Genomic DNA, 19,492 nt, shown 5'->3' with positions numbered 1-19,492 from the left:
AACCTCAATCCATGTCAGAAAGGTGCATCGGCTATGATTTATAATATTATTATGAAACTTAGGAAAGCTCCATTTGATAAGATTAGGGTAGATTGGGAACAGGAATTGGGGCTTACCATTTCTGTGGATGATTGGGGGCAGATTTTACAATTAGTTAATACTTCCTCTATTTGTGCTAAACATTCCCTAATTCAATTTAAAGTGGTTCATAGAGCACATATGTCCAAAGATAAGTTAGCGCGTTTTTACTCGCATATTAATCCTTTTTGTGATAGATGTTCGGGGCAGATAGCCTCTTTAACTCATATGTTTTGGTCTTGCCCTACTTTGGAAACTTTTTGGAGAGATATTTTTAATATTATTTCTAAGGTATTAAATATAGATATCTCTCCTCACCCTATTACTGCTATCTTTGGACTACCTAAAATTTCTAGTAATTTTTCCCCTTCAGCCCGTAGAATGATTGCATTTCTTACTTTAATGGCGAAAAGATGTATTTTACAACATTGGAAAGAGCTTAATGCTCCAACTACCTTTTTTTGGTTCTCTCAGACGATTTTATGTTTGAATCTGGAGAAAATTAGAAGTAACCTTTATGATTCTTCATTTAAATTTGAACAGATTTGGGGACCTTTTATTCGATATTTTCATTTAATGTAATATATACCCTTCTTGTTTTTTTTTTCACTGTTTTTAATGGAGGTCGGGATTGAGGACGTAATTTTAAGTTTAACTCTGTTTGGTTTCAAGTTAGCCCATTGCTTTGCTTTGCTTTTAGTTAGTTGCACGGTGGGTTTTTTTTGGGGGTTTTTTTTTTCTTTTTTTCCTTTGATATATATAAAATTTAGTATACTATTATGTTATCTTGGTTTCTTATGTTTAAATTACATTGTTTGTAGTATTTTTTTTTGGTATTGATACCTTCTGGAATTTTATTATATTTTAACATTGTATTAATGTTTATATGGCTTACCTTTTGGTATACTTATTCAATAAAAAGATTTAAAAAGAAAGAAAGAGACTGGAACATTTAATATACATCTTCAACATCTCCTTGAGCAGCGCCGTCGTTCCTATGTGCTTCAAGGCCGCCATCGTCGTCCCCGTGCCGAAGAAGTCTTCAGTGTCCTGCCACAATGACTATCGTCCCGTTGCACTCACATCCATCATCATGAAGTGTTTCGAGAGGCTCGTCATGAGGTACATCAAGACCCCGCTGCCCCCCTCACTGGACCCCCCTGCAGTTTGTGTACCGTCCCAACCGTTCAACAAATGACGCCATTGCCATCACCCTCCACCTGGCTCTAACCCACCTGGACAAAAAAGACACGTATGTTCGAATGCTGTTCATAGACTTCAGTTCAGCATTCAACACAATCATTCCTCAGAAACTGATTGGAAAACTGAGCCTACTGGGCCTGAACACCTCCCTCAGCAACTGGATCCTAGACTTCCTGACTGGGAGACCTCAGTCAGTCCGGATCGGAAGCAGCATCTCCAACACCATCACAATCAGCACGGGGGGCCCCCCAGGGCTGTGTGCTCAGTCCACTGCTGTTCATTCTGCTAACTCACAACTGTGCAGCAATACACAGCTCGAATCACATCATCAAGTTCACCGATGACATGACTGTGGTGGGTCTCATCAGCAAGAACGATGAGTCAGCATACAGAGAGGAGGTGCAATGGCTAATGGACTGGTGCAGAGCCAACAACCTGTCTCTGAATGTGAACAAAAGAAAATAGATGGTTGTTGACTTCAGGAGGACATGGAACAACCACTCTCTGCCGAACATCGATGACTCCTCCGTAGAGATTGTTAAGAGCACCAAATTTCTTGGTGTTCACCTGGTGGAGAATCTCACCTGGTCCCTCAACACCAGCTCCATAGCAAAGAAAGCCCAGTAGCGTCTCTACTTTCTGCGAAGGCTGAGAAAAGTCCATCTCCCACCTCCCCCCCACCATCCTCACCACATTCTACAGAGGCTGTATTGAGAGCATCCTGAGCAGCTGCATCACTGCCTGGTTCAGAAATTGTACCATCTCGGATCTCAAGACCCTGCAGCAGATAGTGAGGTCAGCTGAGAAGATCATTGGGGTCTCTCTTCCCGCCATTACAGACACTTACACCAAACGCTGCATCCTCAAAGCAAACAGCATTATGAAGGACCCCACACACCCCTCATACAAACTCTTCTCCCTCCTGCCATCTGGCAAAAGGCACTGAAGTATTCAGGCTCTCATAACCAGACTCAGTAACAGTTTCTTCCCCCAAGCCATCAGACTCCTCAATACCCAAAGCCTGGACTGACACCAACCTACTGCCCTCTACTGTGCCTATTGTCTTGTTTATTATTTATTATAATGCCTGCACTGTTTTGTGCACTTTATGCAGTCCTGGGTAGGTCTGTAGTCTAGTGTAGTTTTGTGTTGTTTTACATAGTTCAGTGTAGTTTTTGTATTGTTTCATGTAGCACCATGGTCCTGAAAAATGTTGTCTCGTTTTTAACTGTGTACTGTACCAGCAGTTATGGTCGAAATGACAATAAAAAGTGACGACTTGACTTGATAATATTGGGCCACTTGTGTCAGTCAGCTCTGATCTCAAAGTCACCACACTTGCCTGCGACTTCAGTGTTTCTTCGATGTCTGCACTGAGTGTACTCCACTTGTCGGCCTCCTGCAGTGCCTCTGACGCCATCTGCATTCTTGACTTCACTTCATCGATCTCGATCAGAACCTGCAACACAAAAAGCAGAGGGTCCAGTCTGATAATTCACTTGCAATGATCTTTTTTTCAACAGGTTAGAGTTCAGTCAGCTCACCTGCCAGCAAAGAAGAGGTTCCCCTAAAGATTTATGAGGTCATTACATAAAGGAGAAGATGTAAATGTCAAGAGTTGTTCATTTTCATGATTAACAGGCCCATCTGGCCCTACGAGCCTGCACCACCCAATTACACCTATGTGACCAAGTAACCTACAAATCTGTACATCTCTGGAATGTGGGAGGAACACCCAGAGGAAACCCACCCCGTCAAGTGGAGAACAAGCTCCCTACGGACAACAGCAGGTAAAATATTACACTACCATGCCACATTAACTGCAGTTGTTTTCCCTTAATAAAGGAAGGTTAACAGATAACATGATAAAAGAAAGGAGCATGTATTTATTTAGCATCTTTCATGGCAACCATGAAGTATCTTACAAGTGTAGACATTTGTTAGGAATAACCAAGGCTAGTTTGGCCAAACCTACCTTTTGACTTCAAAAATAAACTGCTGGACAAATTCAGTGAGTTGTGAAGGGAAAGGGTTGGTCGACATTTCAGGACTCACCAGTTGAGAGAGACGAGACATCAATATTGGCCAAAACACTGGGAATAAATACTTTGGATCTTCTTTGAAACATAGTAAACCCCCTGCAATACAGTTGGGTTTCATTCCGAGAAAATTGTCCATATTGTGATTTTCCATAATGTCAACCTTTGACAAACATTGACAATATTTGCCAGTTCTTCTGCACTTTTTGTTTATTTAGTTACTTTTTCCTCATCTAAATTCTGTAATAGGAAATTTTTATTCTAATTTCCATATAATGTATTCTTCAGTATTGCTTTTATGTCCCCCTGAGAGTAGGTGGGGATTCAGTTCAGCATATCATCTATAAAATGGCATGTTCAACTGTGCAAAAATGCGCTATTGTTTCAGTGCAGGCTCTTGCACTCCAGTTGTTAGAGTGGGATTTTAACACAAGGTGAATGTGCTATCAATTGAACCACAGCTGACATGAACAGAAGAGATTCTGCAGATGTTGGAAATCCAGAGTAACACACACAAAATGTTGCAGGAGCTCACATCAGGCAGCAGCTATAGAGAGGAATAAACAGGACTAATGAAGAGCCTCAGCCCAAAACATCAACTGTTTATTCCTCTCCATAGTTGCTGCCTGACCTGCTGAGTTTGTCCAGCATTTTGTGTGTGTTACACAGCTGACATGAGATGCTTCAACTTTCGGAGTGAATAGAAATGGGCCCCATAAACATGCAATGGTCATCAATAAATTGTTTTTATGTACATAATGGTGAGAACCTGGTGACAACGTGTAATACAGTATGGTCACCCTCTAAGACAGAGTGGAAGCAAGGTGCGTTGAGTATATCACGTTTAGCCTCAGCCTTGCCTCCGAGCTTAATCCCCATATCATTTGATTCCTCCACCATCTAAAAATCTATCTCAGCCTACAAAATAATTACTTGAGTCAGACCATTTCTTGTTCTTTTTGTCTCTGGAAGAAAGGTCCATTAATCTCAATTTTCTTTTCTCTCTCAATACAGTTTTTCTTCATCCCAGGAACTATCTACAAAACCATTGCTACGTCATCACTAAGTCTAGCATCAATAAGGACACAGTACTTCTGATGCACTCACAGTCGAGTCCAGCAAAGTTACATAAAGAAATCTCTGTCTACTTGTAGTTCATCCTCCTTGCCATAACAGCAATGTTCCATCTGCTTTCTGAGTCACTTGACATACATGTTTGTTAAGATTTTGTATCTTACTTTACAAGAACCCCCAGGACCCTTTGTGTTTCAGCACATAAATCTCATTGGGTTTAAGTAATCCAATAACCCACTATCTGATTGTTAGAAAATGCTGATGGACTGGCACCTGGCTCATCATGGCAGAGTGCTTCCTGTGCACCCTTTAAACTCACCAGGGCCCCATTTTCCTCACTCCCTCTAAACAGGCCTGGTTCACTTAAATTGATGGTACTACTCCATAGTATCAAAAAAAGAGAATGGAATTAGGTTGCAGTATTAGCAGCAGTAATATCCACTAGTCTAGAAAATCGGCTGAAGCATTGGCATTTTACTGTACTTCGCTTTCCTTCCTACCTTATGGTTTCAAAAAGTATATTCCATCTGCCAAACTTTTGCCCATTCAGCTAACATCTTAATGGAGATTCTGTTAGCTCTTTGTATTTTATTTTCCCAATTATTATGCAAGAAAACTTGGCTACATTACACTTGGTCCTTCTTTTCAGTTATTAAGATAAATAGTAAATATCTGTGATGTGAGATCTAATCACAAAGATACCTCACCAGTTGTGGCATGCCCACTTGGAAATTGTCTGTTAAATCTAAACTTTATCCGTAGACAATCAGTTCACAGCAAGAAGAGAAATTCCTTATTACAAAAGTAACAGAAATTTTTCTAACACACTCAAAATGCTGGAGGAACTCAGCAAGCCAGGTAGCATCTATGGAGGAGGATAAATACTCATTCTGGGTAGAGATCCTGATGGTATGAATATCAATTTCTCCTCTTGGTGAATCAAATACCCACCCCCCCCTCTATTTCCCACTCTCATCTCTTACTTCTTCTCACCTGCCCATTACTTCCCCTGTTTACCCTCTCCTTTATTTTCTCCTACCGTCCACTCTCCTCTCCCACCAGATTCTTTCTTTACCTTTCCCACACACTTGGCTTCACCTATCACCCTCCAGCTAACCTCTTTCCCTCCTCCCAACCTTTAATTCAGGCATCTCCCCTCTTTGCACTCAGTACTGAAGGTCTCAGCCTGAAACACTGACTGTTACTCCTCCATAGATGCTGCCTGACCTGCTGAGTTCTTCCAGTATTTTGTGTGTGTGTTGCAAGGGGAGGGAGTAAAAACCAGAATAAGATGGTGAGGGTAAGGGAAGGAGTACAAGCTGGCAGGTGATAGGTGGGACCAGGTGAGGGGTTAAGTGGATGGGCGGTGGAGGTGAATGAAGTAAGAAGCTGGGAGGGAATATTTGGAAGAGGTAAAGCAATGAAAAAGGAACTTAACAGGAGAGGACAGTGGACCATAAAGAGAAGGAGAGGAACCCCGGAGAGTGGTGATGGGCAGGTGAGGTGAAAGGGGGTGAAAGGGTAACCAGAATGAGGAATGGAAAAAGAGAGCAGGGATGAGGGAGAACTCACTGTAAGTTAGAGAAATCAATGTTCATACCATTGGGTTGGAGGCTACCCAGATGGAATACCAGGTGTTGCTCCTCCAGCCTGAGTTTGGTCTCATCATGGCAGTAGAAGCAGCCAAGAACTGACATGTCAGAATAGGAATGGGAAGTCAAACTTAAATGGATGGCCACCAGGAGATCCTGCCTTTTGCAGCAGACAGAGCAATGGTGCTTCACAAAGCAGTACTCCAATATACGTTGGGTCGCACCGATGTACTGGAGGTCACACGGCGAGCACCGGAGACAATAGAAGACCTCAACAGGTTAGCAAGTGAAGTGTCACCTCACCTGGAAGAACCGTTTGGGGCCCTGAATGGTAGTGAGGGAGGAGGGGTAGGGGAATGTGTAGTCCTTACCACTCTTACAGAGATAAATGCCAGGAGGAAGATCAATAGACAGGGACAAGTGGACAAGAGAGTCACATAAAGAGCAATTCTCAATGAAAGCAGGGGAGGGAAAGATCTGCTTTGTGGTGGGATCCTTTTGGAGATGGCAGATGTTAAGGAGAATGATGTGTTGGACACAGAGGCTCATAGGATAGCAGGCAAAGACAAGGAGAGCCATATCACTGTCATGACAACAGGAGGATGGTGTGAGGGCAGATCTGGGGGAAATGGAGGAGGTGCAGTTGAGAGTAGTACTGATAGTGGTGGAAGGGAATGCTGTTTCTTTAAATAAAAGACATCTTAGATGTTGTAGAATGGAAACCCTCATCCTAGGAGCAGATGCACAGAGAGAAACAGAGGAACTAAGAAAAGGGAATAGCATTTTAGAAGTGACATGGTGGGAAGAAATACAGTCAAGATGACCATAAGATACAGGAACAGAATTAAGCCATTTGTCTCATTGAGTCTACTCTGCCATTTCATCATGGTTGATCCAATTCTCTCTCAGCCTCAGCCTCCTGCCTTCTCCCCATAACCTTTCATGCCCTGACTAATCAAGAACCTATCAACCTCTCCCTTAAATATACCCAATGGCTTGGCCCCCACAGCTACCTGTGGCAAAGAATTTCACAAATTCACCACTTTCTAGCTAAAGAAGTTCTTCCTCATTTCCTAAATGGATGTCCCTCTATTCAGAGGCTGTGACTTCTTGTCCTATACTCCCTCAACACAGGAAACATCTTCTCCATATCCACTCTATCAAGGCCTTTCAACATTCGATAGGTTTCAATATTTCCCTTTAATTCTTCTGAATTCCAGTGGTACAGTCCAAGAGCGATCCTTATGTGGTAACCCTTTCATTTCCAGAATCATTTGCATGAATCTCCTTTGAACTCTCTCCAATGTCTGCACATCCTTTCTTAGATAAGTGGCTCAAAACTGCTCACAATACTCCAAGTGAGACCCCACCGGTGCCTTACAGAACCTCAACATTACTTATTTGTTTTTATTTCTAGTCCTCTTGAAATGAATGCTAACATTGCATTTGACTCCCTCACCACTGACTCAACCTGCAAATTAACCTTTTGGGAATCCTATACGAAGACTCCCAAGTCCCTTTGAATTTTGAATTTTGAATTTTGAATTTTCTTTCCATTTAGAAAATAGTCTACGTTTTTATACCTTCCACCAAAGTGTACGACCATACACTTCCCTTCATTGTATTCCATCTGTCACTTTGCCCATTCTCCGTATCTGTCCAAGTCCTTCTGTAGCCTCTCTGCTTCCTCAACACCACTTGCCCCTCCACCTATCTTCGTTTCATCTGCAAACTTGGGCACAAAGCCAACAATTCCATCATCCAAATCACTGACATATAATGTAAACAGTAGCGATCCCAACACAGACCCCTGTGAAATGCCACTAGTCACCGGCAGCCAATCAGAAAAGGCTCTCTTTATTCCCACTCTTTGCCTCCTGTCAATGCTCTATCCATGCCAGTATCTATCCTGTAACACCATGGGCTGTTAACATGATATACAGCCTCATGTGTAGCACCTTGTCAAAGCCCTCTGAAAATCCAAGTACAAAATGTCCACTGATTCCCCTTTGTCTATACTGCTTGTTAGTTCTTCAAAGAATTCCAAAGATTTGTCTGACAAGATTTTCTCTTAAGGAAACCATGCTGGCTTCAGACTATTTTATTGTGTACATCCAAGTACCCCAAAGCCACATTCTTAACAATCAACTCCAACATCTTCCCAACCGTTGAGTTCAGACTAACTGACCTGTAATTTCCTTTCTTCTGCCACTCTACTTTCTTAAAGAATGGAGTGACATTTGCAATTTCTCCAGAATCATGCCAGTATCTATTGATTCTCGAAAGATCAATATGCCTTCACAATCTCTGCAGCCACCCCGTTCAGAACTCTAGGGCGTAGACCATCTGGTCCAGGTGATTTATCTACCTTCAGATCTTTCAGTTTCCCAAGCACCTTCTCCTTAGTAATGGCATCTTCACTCACTTCTGCTCCCAACACTGTTGAACTTCTAGCATACGACTAGTGCCTTCCACAGTAAAGACTGATACAAAATACTTAATTCGGTTCATCTGCCTTTTCTTTGTCCCCCGTTACTACCTCTCTAGCATCATTTTCCAGCAGTCAGTTGTCCACTCTCACCTCTCTTTTATTCTTTATATATCTGAAGAAACTTTTAATATTCTTTTTAATATTACCTCATATTCCATTCTTTTCCCTCTTTATGACTTTTTTAGTTGCCTTCTGTTGTTTTTAAAAGCTTCCCAATCCTCTAACTGCCCACTACTTTTTTACTTTACTATATGCCCTCTCTTTGGTTATGAGAGTCAGTAGGCCTGTAAAAGATAACAGTAGTTAGCCTGTCTCTGGAGATGGAGACACAGAGATTGAAGGGGGAGAAATGTGTCAGAGACAGACCAAGCAAATTTGAGAGCAGAGTGGAATGAAAGCTGACAAAATGTTGAGCTTAGAATGGATGCAAAAGCAGCACCACTGCAGTTGTCAATGAGCGGAGGAAAAGTTTGGGAACTGTTATCAGTGTAGGCTAGGAACATGGATTGTTCCTTGTAGCCGACAAGAAAAACGGGTATAGCTGGGGCCCATGGGTTTGGAAAAAGTGGGAGGAGCGAAAGATGGTGAGGATCCATTCCGCCAGACAGAGGAGCGTGGTAGTAGAAGGGAACTGGTTAGGTCTGTTGTCAAGAAAGAAGCAGAGAGCTTTAAGCTTTCCTGAAAAGAGATGGTAGTGTATATAGACTGTTCATCCATAGTGACAAGAATGCCATGGAACTTAAAGTTACTGAAGTGATGGAGAGCATGTGATGTGTCATGAATGTAGATAGGGACTGAACCAAGGGGAACAAAATGGAGTCCAGGTGCAAAGATACAAGTTCCGTAGGGCAGAATCAGGAAGAAATAATGGGCCTACTAGGACAGTTTGGTTTGTGGACCGTGTGGAGGAAGTAGAAACGAATAGCGCAGGGTAAGGGAACTCAAAGGTTGGTGGCAGAGGGTGGGAGATCTCCAGAGTCGATGAGGTTGGTGATGGTGCCAGAGACAATGAGCAGGCGCCTCTGAGTGGGCACTATTCAAGGGGCAAGTGCAAGAGGAGGTGTCTGACAGCTGCCGTCTGGCCTCAGCAAGGTAGGGGTCAGTCTGCCAGACTACTGTAGCACCACCCTTGTCAGCCAGTTTGAAGCTGGGATTGGTGTGGAGAAAGTGGAGGACAGTGTGCTCAGAGGGAGTGAGATTAGAAAGGTCAAAGGTATTTCAAAACTGCATCACTGAGGAAACATGCAACCTTGTCCCGCGATCTAAATATTTTTCAGTCTCACCTGCATGGATTGTGCTGTCTCCTGTTCAAATTTTCGAATATCTTCCTTAACAAGTACCATCTGTTCCTTCAAGAAGGAAGCTTCCTGTTTCAGAGCTTCCATGTCGCGGAGAGCTCTGGGCATGTTCTGCAAAGCCTGATGACTAGTCTCTGAAAGCAAGAAAAACGGGGAGTGAAAGGAGAGGACACACCTGTGCTAAACCAGTCAATTCCATTTACCTGTCAGATACAGAAATAAAAAGGGCGTAGTGTGTCCTATGTGAAAGCTGAGTGGTGTCGCCACAACAACCTAGCACTCAACATCAGCAAGACCAAGGAATTGACTGTGGACTTCAGAAAGGGAAAGTCATGAGAACACACAGCAGTCTGCACTGAGCGGTCAGCAGTGGAAATGGGGAGCAGCTTCAAGTTCCTGGGTGAAAACATCTCAGGATCTATCCTGGGCCCAGCACATTGATGGAATCACCAAGAAGGCATGCCAACAGCAATACTTCATTAAGACTTTGAGGAGACCAAAGACCCTAATGAATTTCTACAGATGTACCGTGGAGACCATTCTGACTGGTTGCATCATCACACGGCATGGGGGCTCCAACGTGCCAGATCGAAAGAGCCAACAGGTTGTAGACCTATCCTGCTCCACCACGGGAACAACCCTCCACACCATCAAGGATATCTTCGAACTGCAGTGCCCGAAGAAGGCAGCATCCATCATTGAACCCGCACTATTTGGAACGTACCCTCTTCTCATTACCACTATTGGTAAGGAGGTACAGCAGCCTGAACACCCACGTCTAGCACTTTAAGAACAGCTTCCTTCCCTCAAATTCCAAATGCTCCATGAACCCATGAACACTACCTCACAATACTGGACTTTTGCACAATTTACTTCTTGCAACCTATGGTCATTTTCATACCTTGTCCTGAGGTGCTGCTACAAAACAACAAATTTCACAGCATATGTCAATGATAATAAACCCGATTCCCATTCACAAAGTACACTGAAGGCTCAAATGTCGCCAAAAGACTTCTGGGCCTCCAGTTAGAATTTTTCTGCATCACTCTAAAAGAACTAATGCAACCACTCTGCAGCTGACTGTGCTGGAAGAAACGGCTGCAGAGTGGACTCATCATATTTGATCTTTCATCCTTTCTAAGGTTCTGGAAAATCATGAAAGTGATTTCAAGAAAAAAGGGAGAGAAAAATTTTTGAAACATTGATACAATTAGTTTGACATCTGCCATAGGGAAAATCACAGAATCAATAACTAAATAGAAGAGGGACAGTTTGAAAATCATAATACTGTCATGCACAGTCTCCTTCTTTGATGAAAAGGTAATCGAAGATGTACACTCAAAGTCACCTGAAAATAACAGCGTACTTTGGAAAGAATTTTTTTTATCAATACTGACACACTTCTGGAACTTCCACAAAAAACTGATATACTTCCAACAGGATGCTCTGTACATACACACACTAGAAAATACTATAAAAATTATCTTATTCCTTGATAAATCCAAAAAATTCAAATAAACTCCAAGTTTTTTTTAATAAAAACAACCGCACACCTCCAGAAAGCCCCTGTAACTCGAGACACACTACAAATGACACCCACATCAATTCTATTAACAAGATATGCCCGAGAACCACGCAGATACTAACACATTCTGGTACACCAAGAGTGAATACCACACACTATGCACTGACTCCAGTGAATGCAGACACACTCTGTGTATTTCCCCCCCCCCCAGTGAATACGGACACACCCTGTACATCACCCAGTGAATACGGACACACTCTGTACATCCCCCAGTGAATATGGACACACCCCGTACATCCCCCAGTGAATACGGACACACTCTGTACATCACCCAGTGAATACGGACACACCCCGTACATCCCCCAGTGAATACACACGCACTCCGTACATCCCCCAGTGAATACGGACGCACTCCGTACATCCCCCAGTGAATACGGACACGCCCTGTACATTACCCAGTGAATACGGACACACTCCGTACATCCCCCAGTGAATACGGACACACCCTGTACATCACCCAGTGAATACGGACACACTCTGTACATCACCCAGTGAATACGGACACACTCTGTACATCCCCCAGTGAATACGGACATACTCCGTACATCACCCAGTGAATACGGACACTCCGTGCATCCCAAAGTGAATACGGACACACTCCGTGCATCCCCCAGTGAATACGGACACACTCCATACATCACCCAGTGAATACGGACACACTCCGTACATCACCCAGTGAATACGGACACACTCCGTACATCCCCCAGTGAATACAGACGCACTCCGTACATTCCCCAGTGAATACAGACACACTCCGTACATCCCCCAGTGAATACGGACCCCCCCCCCGTACATTCCCCAGTGAATACGGACGCACTCCGTAAATCCCCCAATGAATACGGACGCACTCCGTACATCCCCCAGTGAATACGGACGCACTCCGTACATCCCCCCGTGAATACGGACACACTCCGTACATCCCCCCGTGAATACGGACGCACTCCGTACATCCCCCAGTGAATACGGACGCACTCCGTACATCCCCCAGTGAATACGGACACATTCCGTACATCCCCCAGTGAATACGGACACACTCCGTACATCCCCCAGTGAATACGGACACCCCCCCCGTACATTCCCCAGTGAATATTGACACACCCCGTACATCCCCCAGTGAATACGGACACACCCCCCGTACATCCCCCAGTGAATATTGACACACTCCGTACATCCCCCAGTGAATACGGACACACCCCCCGTACATCCCCCAGTGAATATTGACACACCCCGTATATCCCCCAGTGAATACTGACACACTCCGTACATCCCCCAGTGAATATGGACACACCCCGTACATCCCCCAGTGAATACGGACACACTCTGTACATCACCCAGTGAATACGGACACACCCCGTACATCCCCCAGTGAATACACACGCACTCCGTACAACACCCCCCAGTGAATACGGATGCACTCCGTACATCCCCCAATGAATACGGACACAGTCCGTACATCACCCCCCCACCGTGAATACGGACACACCCTGTACATCCCCCAGTGAATACGGACACACTCCATACATCACCCCATCCCCAGTGAATACGGACACACTCCGTACATCCCCCAGCGAATACGGACACACTCCGTACATCCCCCAGTGAATACGAACGCACTCCGTACATCCCCCAGTGAATATTGACACACCCCGTACATCCCCCAGTGAATACGGACACACCCCGTAAACCCCCCAGTGAATACGGACACACTCCGTACATCTCCCAGTGAATACACACGCACTCCGTACAACACCCCCCAGTGAATACGGACACAGTCCATACATCACCCCATCCCCAGTGAATACGGACACACTCCGTACATCCCCCAGTGAATACGGACACACCCCGTACATCCCCCAGTGAATACGGACAGACCTTGTACATCCCCCAGTGAATACGGACACACTCCGTACATCCCCCAGTGAATACGGACACACTCCGTACATCACCCCATCCCCAGTGAATACGGACACACTCCGTACATCCCCCAGCGAATACGGACACACTCCGTACATCCCCCAGCGAATACGGACACACTCCGTACATCCCCCAGTGAATACGGACACACTCCGTACATCCCCCAGTGAATACGAACGCACTCCGTACATCCCCCAGTGAATATTGACACACCCCGTACATCCCCCAGTGAATACGGACACACCCCGTAAACCCCCCAGTGAATACGGACACACTCTGTACATCACCCAGTGAATACGGACACACCCCGTACATCCCCCAGTGAATACACACGCACTCCGTACAACACCCCCCAGTGAATACGAATGCACTCCGTAAATCCCCCAGTGAATACGGACACAGTCCGTACATCACCCCCCCACCGTGAATACGGACACACTCCGTACATCCCCCAGTGAATACGGACACACCCCGTACATCCCCCAGTGAATACGGACAGACCTTGTACATCCCCCAGTGAATACGGACACACTCCGTACATCACCCCATCCCCAGTGAATACGGACACACTCCGTACATCCCCCAGTGAATACGGACACACTCCGTACATCCCCCAGTGAATATTGACACACCCCGTACATCCCCCAGTGAATACGGACACACCCCGTAAACCCCCCAGTTAATACGGACACACTCCGTAAACCCCCCAGTGAATACGGACACACTCCGTACATCCCCCAGTGAATACGGACACACTCCGTACATTCCCCCCCCCCAGTGAATACGGACACACTCCGTACATCACCCAGTGAATACAGACACACCCCGTACATCCCCCACTGAATACTCACGCACTCCGTACAACACTCCCCCAGTGAATACAGACACACCCTGTACATCCCCCAGTGAATACGGACACACTCCGTACATCACCCCATCCCCAGTGAATACGGACACACTCCGTACATCACCCAGTGAATACGGACACACCCCGTACATCCCCCACTGAATACTCACGCACTCCGTACAACACTCCCCCAGTGAATACAGACACACCCTGTACATCCCCCAGTGAATACGGACACACTCCGTACATCACCCCATCCCCAGTGAATACGGACACACTCCGTACATCACCCAGTGAATACGGACACACCCCGTACATCCCCCACTGAATACTCACGCACTCCGTACAACAACCCCCAGTGAATACGGACACACTCCGTACATCCCCCAGTGAATACGGACACACCCCGTACATCCCCCAGTGAATACGGACACACTCCGTACATCCCCCAGTGAATACGGACACACCCCCTACATCCCCCAGTGAATACGGACACACTCCGTACATCACCCCATCCCCAGTGAATACAGACACACTCCGTACATCACCCCATCCCCAGTGAATACGGACACACTCCGTACATCCCCCAGCGAATACGGACACACCCCGTACATCCCCCAGTGAATACGGACACACTCTGTACATCCCCCAGTGAATACGGACACACTCTGTACATCCCCCAGTGAATACGAACGCACTCCGTACATCCCCCAGTGAATATTGACACACTCCGTACATCCCCCAGTGAATACGGACATACTCCATCCCTATCCCCATGAATACGGACATAAACCATGCATATCCCAGTCATTCCAACCTTCTTTTTACAGAGGTACAAGTGAACTGTATTTAATGTTACACTGATTTATTTCTGGAGGAACCTTGCCAAAGTGTTCATATCCTGGGTCACCAGTGTACATGTTCCTGCCCCTCCCATTAAATTTCTTCGCAAATCATTTGTGCGTTACTGTGCGCAGTAGTCACTGCGATCACTTGCATGAATCCATGTAACTAAAAGATAATCCTGAAGCCCCAGATAAATTCATATGGATAATTGTTACACACCTTCGATTGCATTGTTCACCTCCTGAATGAACAACTGCAGCTTCATCACCAGGGTGGCGGCGTGACTGTCGACCTTCCCTGGGGCTTCCTTTTGAACTGTTTTGAAAGCCCCATTCACCCAGCCCTTCACATCGAAGTTGTCGTCCAAGAACTTTGAGAAATCCATTTCACATGGACCGAAGCACTCAATCCAATTTTAATTCAGGGAATATCCCAATCATTCAATGTTGTTCCGTGTCCAATAGGAAGCATATGTCTGGGCAACAAAAGAAACCAATATGTCAGTCAGTCAGCTGTTGAACAAAAGCAATACAAGAAAGGGGGCAGTTTGAAACACCATAGACCGCAGATGCTGGAACCTGGAGCAAGACACAAAATGCTTGAGGATATCAGCAGTTCAAGCAGAATACGTGGGGAGAAACACACCAATAACATTTCGGGTCAAGATCTTCCATCACTGACTGCAGTTCATTCTATCCACAAAGCCTTTCTGGCAGGTTGTTATCTGAATCTTTATTCACTACAGTATAAATGCAATGGGGCATCAATGAACACCACCAACAAAGAGATAGTGGCCGGACTACCTATCCAATATGGGTGGCGGGCTGGAGCCACATCTCTGCCAAAGGAGGTGTGAGGTGCTCCTTCCCTCCACTCGCCTGCAGGTTACCCATGGGCAAGGTGTTAACATGAGCAAGCATCTGCAGAGTATTTTGTGTTAACATGAGCAATTTGCTAATCCGCCTCCCCCCCCCCCCCACCACCACCAAAATCAGGATCACGAGAAGCCACGGGAGGAGGTGGTGGATAGTGGTTTGAGCAGTTGATGCATTTCACAAGTCCTGGTTATTTGAGGACAATCTCTGAAGAATATTGATCACGGCTGGGGTCACCCGTCTTGTAAAAGGCACTGCCCTGATGAAGGCATTGACAGACCTCTTCAGTAGAAAATTTGCCAAGAACAATTACGGTCGTGGATAGACCATGATCGCCAATGTCAGAGGACACGGCAGCTGACGATGGACGACCTATCCAGTGATGACAAGTATTAACCCCGGGGAGAATGTCCCTGGTGCGGGGGGATCCTGTCAGTCCACCACAGCAGTAGAAGGGGGTTTATAGCACTGCTTCGACAGTACAGGACTCCCTTCTTTCTGCCAGCATCGTATACTGGTTCTCGGCCAGGGACTCGCAACCACAACCTCCGGGTTCATTGCTTCAGGCAGCTCGGAGCCCTGAACCCACCGGGCAGGTACCTTTCCAGCCTCGGGTCGGGGGCCGGAAGATAGTAGGCCTCGGTCTCCGCCCCTGCCGCTACTCGGCTCAGCTCGGCTCGGCCCGACCTACCCCGTGCCACCCTCTCCCCCAGCCCCCGCACAAACCACAGAAAAAGCGCGGCCACAATCTCGGAACGACCGTCAGATCCGCCGCCACACATGCGGAAACCGGATATAGCTAAACTGCGGTCGCAAAATAATAAACGCCGTAAAGTGGTCAGCGGGACCTCGTGGCCGCCATCTTGGTGAGGGCAAATCCCTGGGTATGATTTCAGATTAAATTTATTTGTTACATTCAGTGAAATGTGGGATGGTTTAGCCAGTGGCGGTGATCCCATCGCCCCAAGGACACCCCATAAAGAACTGAAGCTAATGAAGTGTTCTTAAAATGTAGGCTTTGATGTGGGAAATTGCTGAAGACATTTTTTGCATGGTAAAATCTAAAAGTTTGATTGGTGATAATGCAGGTTATTCCCAGAAACAGTGCGGCCACAATCTAGAAACGACCCCATAACCCGCCTTCAGCCATGGCCAGGCTGAACTGAACCAGAGAAGAGGCAACTAGATGTAGAGAACCATCCCATGGAGCAGTCTTGTCCCAGCACCAATATCAATGGTACAGCCCTCTGGTTCAGAGGGAGCCGACTTCTTCCCCTCAGACAGTCCCCTTGAGTTTGGGGTTGCTTATTTCTGTTCTAGTTTCTAGTTTAACCCTAATAAGGACAATGGAGTCTCCAGTCCTGACCAAGGGTTCCGGTCCGAAACGTCAACCGATCTTTTCCATGGATGCTGCCCGACCTGCTGAGTTTCTCCAGCGTGTTGTGAGGTGGGATGGGAGGTGATTAACAAGATGGATGGGGTTAACATGTAAGCTTCTGCAGAACAAACATGAGGTTCTCACGGCCAGCCCTGAAGCTTCTGTAATTTGAGTGGTCATTGGCCATGGATTCCCACAAGCTGCTGAGGGTGTTACCATTTTCAAGAAGACTGAGAACCTCCTTAAGTTGCTCTTAAGTTATGGAAAATTCTTGGGATCTATCTCTGATCTATCACTCAGAGTAGAGCTATGGCCCTGACCTCTAGAGGCAGCTGATTGTAATTATAGGCCTGTTGGTGAGGGAAAATACTCTGAAATTGGTTCCCTCATCCTGCTGGAGGAGTTTGCAAAGCTGGTGTAATCACTGCCTTGCAGACCTTGGTTTGATCCTGATTTCCAACACCGTCTGTGTGAAGTTCACATTCTCCCAATGGCTGCATGGGCTTCCTCCCACATTCCAAAAACATACAGACCGGTAGAATAATTGGCCATTGTAAAATGCTGTTAGTGTATAAAGGTGTAGAATTTCAAAGTACTTTTACTATCAGAGTATACAGTATACTACCTGAAATTCATCCTCTTCACAGAAACCACGAAACAAAGAAACCCCATAGAACAGTAGAAACATTGGATCCCCCCCTCCCTTTGCACAAGCACCAGCGAAAGTATCATCCTCCTCCTCCCCATCATCAGTGCCAGAAACACTGAGCCACCCCACTCCCTCACTGTGTGAGGAGCAGAAGCACTAGAGTCCATTGACCTAGTCCATCAAACTACAGTTCACAAACCAGCACGATGGCGCTCTCTCCCCATCGAGGGTGCGAGAGGTTGCTCCTGCAACAATGAGAGCGGATTCAATGCTCCAAATCTTCCACATCACCTCTCTAAATACCCCCACACAACCACCCCCTCCCCCCACTGTCGAGGATGGGTAGGCTCTCTCTCACCATCAAAAGAGAGAGAGGAATCGCTGGAGTACAGAGGCCTTCCTCCGACAGCATCCAGCGATTAGCAGAACACACCACCAGCTGTCCCGATGTCCTAGCCTCGATGTTTCAGTCTCCCACGATGCTTCAGTCAGCCAAGAACCGGGTCGCCCATGGGGGCCGCTCCCCTGACCTCCAACCTCCCAGCCCCGAGAATGCACGACCTCCAGGCCATTCCTGGAGATAGCGAAGCACTGGGCCGCATAGTCGGTTGGAAGACTTGCTGCTTGTGAAGAACTTGGGGCTGATGTGGGGGAAACTAATTGGTTAAGATCAGGATAAAAATGGTTGCCTGGTGGTCAGCACAGGCTCGGTGGGCTTGTTTCCATGGCGATTCTTCATATTACTCGCTGCTTCATTATTGTCAGCTGTACTGAGAAACAGTGAAAGCTTTTCTTTACATGTCATTCTGTACACAAGGACATCAGGTTGTACAAACGGGGGTAGGGAAGGGCAAAAAGTAGAATGTAGTGTTGCAGTTACAGAGAAAGCATAGACGTTCAAAGTACAAGGGACGCTGTGAGGTAAACCAAGAGTTCGTCTTTATTGTACACTAGGGCTGTTCAAGAGTCTTACAACAATAGACAATAGGTGCAGGAGTAGGCCATTCAGCCCTTTGAGCCAGCACCATCATTCACTGTGATCATGGCTGATCAACCACAATCAGTACCCTTTTCCTGCCTTCTCCCCATATCCCTTGACTCCACTATCTTTAAGAGCTCTATCTAACTCTTTCTTAAAGCATCCAGAGAATTGGCCTCCACTGCCTTCTGAGGCAGAGCATTCCACAGATCCACAACTCTCTGTGTGAAAAAGTTTTTCCTCAACTCCATTCTAAATTGTCTACCCCTTATTCTTAAACTGTGGCCTCTGGTTCTGGACTCCCCCAAACATCGGGAACATGTTTCCTGCCTCTAGCGTGTCCAATCCCTTAATAATCTTATATGTTTCAATCAGATCCCCTCTCATCCTTCTAAGTTCCAGTGTATACAACCCAAGTCGCTCCAATCTTTCAAAATATGACAGTCCCGCCATCCCGGGAATTAACCTCGTTAACCTACGCTGCACTCTCTCAATAGCTAGAATGTCCTTCCTCAAATTTGGAGACCAAAACTATACACAATATTCCAGGTGTGGTCTTACCAGGGCCCTGTACAACTGCAGAAGGACCTCTTTGCTCCTCTACTCAATTCCCCTTGTTATGAAGGCCAGCATGCCATTAGCTT

General features: G+C 46.0%; 1 protein-coding gene across 2 annotated transcripts in view; it reads right to left on the bottom strand.

The window, feature by feature from the left end:
* cog7 (component of oligomeric golgi complex 7) overlaps positions 1-16,635 on the bottom strand; it is a 70,386-nt gene extending 53,751 nt beyond the window's left edge. Inside the window, exons 1-4 of one of the 2 annotated variants that reach the window (XM_063058730.1) lie at positions 16,569-16,635; positions 15,187-15,442; positions 9,761-9,909; positions 2,624-2,740 (exon numbers count right to left, since the gene is read on the bottom strand). In XM_063058730.1, the coding sequence (XP_062914800.1) occupies positions 2,624-2,740; positions 9,761-9,909; positions 15,187-15,352 (432 nt within the window). In that variant the 5' untranslated portion in view covers positions 15,353-15,442; positions 16,569-16,635. Of the gene's footprint in view, positions 1-2,623; positions 2,741-9,760; positions 9,910-15,186; positions 15,443-16,442; positions 16,503-16,568 lie in introns of those variants that run through there. The other variant, XM_063058728.1, reaches the window with a different exon arrangement.
* Positions 16,636-19,492: the final 2,857 nt, after the last annotated feature.

This window comes from Mobula hypostoma, chromosome 9 (genome assembly GCF_963921235.1).
Source record: "Mobula hypostoma chromosome 9, sMobHyp1.1, whole genome shotgun sequence".
NCBI lineage: Eukaryota > Metazoa > Chordata > Chondrichthyes > Myliobatiformes > Myliobatidae > Mobula > Mobula hypostoma.
This window is presented reverse-complemented; position numbering and strand designations above follow the sequence as displayed.